This window comes from Eurypyga helias, unplaced genomic scaffold, assembly GCF_000690775.1.
Source record: "Eurypyga helias isolate BGI_N326 unplaced genomic scaffold, ASM69077v1 scaffold15897, whole genome shotgun sequence".
Taxonomy (NCBI): Eukaryota; Metazoa; Chordata; class Aves; order Eurypygiformes; family Eurypygidae; genus Eurypyga; species Eurypyga helias.
In genome coordinates, this window is record NW_010262438.1 from 61,091 (window position 1) to 65,119 (window position 4,029).

Genomic DNA, 4,029 nt, shown 5'->3' on the forward strand with positions numbered 1-4,029 from the left:
AGAGGAAGAAGGTGAACCCAGTTAGGTGTTGCAGGACTCTGGTAGCTGTCATGACAAATTGTTCATCCTCCCAGAAGGAAAAGAGCTCAGTGGGAGAATCGCTGTGATTCCGTAGTGGCACAGAGTAGATACTGGCAGAACTGGCAGGCAGAATGTGAAAAGCCTTATCATCAGTTACAGGTGTTTTGCATCCTACAGCTTTAGGAAGAAGGTGAACCCAGTTAGGTGTTGCAGGACTCTGGTAGCTGTCATGACAAATTGTTCATCCTCCCAGAAGGAAAAGAGCTCAGTGGGAGAATCGCTGTGATTCCGTAGTGGCACAGAGTAGATACTGGCAGAACTGGCAGGCAGAATGTGAAAAGCCTTATCATCAGTTACAGGTGTTTTGCATCCTACAGCTTTACATTAAATAGGTATTTCTAAGTAATTTTCAGAAGTTCTGCAAACTGTGCCTGACAGCAGATTTTCTTTTTTTCTTGGGACAGCTTCATTGACTGGAATGCAGCTTGTGACAGCCAGTTTTCCAACATGTATTGTCCACTAGAGATGAACGAATATGGTGCTTTCCCAGAAGGTAAGATGAAATAAGGCTTATGAATTATCACTGAGCGTGTTTTTTTCTCTCGCCTCTTGCAGAACAAAAGGCTTGGCTTGTCTATAAACATGTAGGTGCTCATTGCTCAGGGGGACTTTATGGTGTCCCGTGGACTGGGTGCTCTGCAGTAATAAACAATGTCTGCACGTGGTGGATCAGAAGACTTATCTTCGTATGGAGTTACGAAGCCTGAAAAGCCAGTGTACAGCACTCTGTCTGAGAGAAATGGTTGTGACCACATTATTACACAGACTTTTTTTGCACAGTTTTCTTTGTTTTCCCCCTGGCAGGCTGTGTGTGAAACTGAAGGCCTCTTGTGACCAATTACCTTTCCAGGCTAGAGTTTCTTGGCTTGGGAAGTACACTGGCAGCAACCTTGAATTCTTTAGCATTACCTAAGCAATAATTACAGGTCAGGCTACAGTATCACAGGCAGCATGAGGATCCCTTGGGTGCTTGGAGCTGAGGCGTGTTGGCAGCAAAGCCTGGGTAGGCTCTGCCATGCACGTGCTGTGGCTAATAAAGACTGTACTCCAGTAGGGAGATTGCCAACTCTTTATCCCATCCTCCTGATGGGAATTTGTTAGTGGGTCCCTAGTACGGAGTGGCAGTTTTGATAACAGAAATCGTCACGCTTTGCTGTTGTGCTGCCCTGAAGCTGCCTGAAGTCACTGAAGGCTGAGGTTGCTTCCAGCCTGGCTCCCTCCGAGATGGTTCAGTGTTCCTCTACAGACTCTTAGTAGTGTTTATATTGCAAAAACCTCATTTTGTCCTCCTCCTTTTATAAACTGCAGAAAACATGAACTACCCCAGTGGCTTCCCTGGCACTGCCGCAGTGCAGAATACAGCCTTCATTGACCAGAATTGTCCCTCCACCTGGAACGCGCCTCCCAACATGCCGCCTGCCTGGGAGCCCGTCAGTTACGTCAGTTCCACAGTGAGTATTGTCACTGCGAGGCGCTGCCTTCGCATGCCTCTTCAGAGCCTTCCCAGTGCATTCCTGTCATTCCCCTCTCTACTGCTCCCACGTTCTTCATGAATCCCTTAAGGACCCCGTTGTACGTTGGCCTTGGTCGCGTGGTGTTTGCCCAGTTGCTGGTCAGGGTTCTCGCTGGTCCTTGTCTGTGAAATTTTAAGACAGAATGTTTTGCCTGAAAATTAACTACAATCGTCTTACACATGAAAAAACATTTTGGGCTTACGTGGTCTACTGAGACATTTTCCTATCAAAATCAACCTTTCCAGCTGAGGGTAAATCATACAAAGTACTGACAGCAAAACCCAAAGCGATTTGGAAATTGCAGAGCTGAATGGACAGCTGCTCTCAGTGACTTTGACAGGTTTTTTTGATAGGAAATCCAAGTGATTTAAGCAGGATTTCTGCAGATTTTTGGATGCTGGCTTTGACCTGTTATGGTCTAGACTAGCCATGTTTATGTCATCCCATAGTGCAATGCTGTGACTTCTGTTCGAGGTGGTCTTTAATTGTAACCGCCTTCTCTTCTGCTCATATTTCAAAAATCTTCTATTTTAGGATTATTTTTTATTTACAGTAGGTGTATTTTCAATAAAACTCACCAGCTAAAGCAAGAAATAATTCCAGCTGCAAAAGTGAAAATTCTGCTGTGTTCAAAAGGTGGCAAAACTGGTAGAAGACTGTTTCCCAAAATAAACGTGGCTTTACTTCATATTTTATTCAAGAATGCCAGGAAACACAGAAGGTAGAGATTGGAAAATACATTAGATAATTCAGTTCATTTCCCTGTTGAGCTTTTCCCCACAATACATTTCAGTGTTTCATTCAGTTTTAAAAGTCCCAAGACTTCCATGACCTTCTCCGAGAGACTTCCTCGCAGACTAACACATCTTGCCCTCCAGGAGGTTCTTTATAAGCTTTTGAAATTTTCTAACTGAATTCCCTGGCTCCCAATTATAGTCTCTTTTCCATACTGAATACTCCGCTCCTGGTGCGCAGAGTCTTTCAGTACTGACACGTACCTCGACCTCTTTCTTGTCATTTCTTAGGCGTCCTCCTCTTTCAACTCTCAAAGCGTGCACGGTGCTCTTGACACCATTCTTCCATTTCTCCATTGTTTCACAGCCTGACCAGCACTGAATATGGTACTCCCCTTGCAGTAATATTGATGCTGTGCAGGGAGGAGCTCATACGGCTTCGTTTAGCCAAGTGCCTTTGCACACACGCACTAACGCCGCTACTGTATTTTTGGCGACCGTATTGCTTTGAAAACTCATGTGCAGTTTTCTACTCGTGTATTTCCTAAGTTCTCTGCCTAAACGCTGCTTCCTCCCATTCAGTACTACACTTCCACGTTTTCTTTGGCAAGTGGTCCATTTTGCAGCTTCCCATGATGACTTTATCTCGCCCTGCAGCCCTACCTCTCAAGCACCCGAAGCTTGTCTCCGATGTCTGGACTTTTTGGTTCCATCTGGGCACCTCAGAGTGATGTTTATGAAAGCTGCTGCCCTGTCAGTGCCACCACCCAGCACTCGACCCACGTGGAGAACCAGGCGGTTGTGTGTAAGCAGGAATACTACCCGAGGTTTAACCCCTTCCGTGCCTACATGAAATTGGACATATGGACTACAGCAGCCAATCGAAATGCAAATTTCCCACTTTCAAGGGACTCGGGTTACTGTGGAAACGTGTGAAAGGAATTTGATTTAAAAATGTGAATAAAGATGCTTGCAATTTTGATTACTAGAGTAAGCTGGTTGTTGAATAGATTACAATGTTGGTGGATATTTTGGCACTTTTATATTGAAAATAAATTTTTTTTTTACTGAAGTCTGAGGATTCAGTGCGTTTTACAAAGCAAAGCGTGTTCAGGACACTGTTATTGTCAGGTGAAGGCTATAAATTTAAAACTCAGAACTTTCGAAATGATTTAATTTTCAAAAGAATTAAGGATGGTATTAGGTTCCATCCAAGCAAGCATCCACGAACCTGTACTGCACATACTTCTGAAGTTTACATTCTGTGGTATGAACTAGGAGCAGTTTGGCATTTGTGAAGTCCAAACTTACACCCACAACCAATCGCATCTGTCCCAAACAGTGGCACTGGGGACCTACCTGTTGATGCGGATCAGAGATGTTCCTACTGCTGACAGTTATTTGTGGGTGTGAACTTCTGGCAGCAGAAAAAAAGGCTGAATTGTGGCTTGTTTATCTGGCTTCAAAATGCAAGCTGTCACTTGGGCCGTGGGTTGTGCTGTATGGGTGAGTGGGTGTTTCTTCCAGGAGCTTTTCTTGTGAGCAACTCCTGACAGTTGGTGTTTGTATTTTTAGCCTCCATGTCGCAATAGCACTTTCAGTGCATTTAATTGCCCTTGTTTGAAAGGCCAAAGCTTGAACTGGAACAAATATTTCTTTCGGAGTGGAGTTCACACACCACTCTCCAAAACAGAACACCG

The 4,029-nt window shown here is 44.5% G+C and overlaps 1 protein-coding gene across 1 annotated transcript in view; it reads left to right on the forward strand.

Annotated features, from left to right (window-relative positions):
- The window catches only part of KIAA0922 (KIAA0922 ortholog), a 47,639-nt gene extending 44,238 nt beyond the window's left edge, over positions 1-3,401 (forward strand). Inside the window, exons 30-32 of the mRNA XM_010155730.1 lie at positions 486-574; positions 1,390-1,532; positions 2,987-3,401. Coding sequence (XP_010154032.1) covers positions 486-574; positions 1,390-1,532; positions 2,987-3,265 — 511 coding nt within the window. The 3' untranslated portion in view covers positions 3,266-3,401. The remainder of the gene's footprint in view (positions 1-485; positions 575-1,389; positions 1,533-2,986) is intronic.
- The last annotated feature ends 628 nt before the right edge of the window (positions 3,402-4,029 follow it).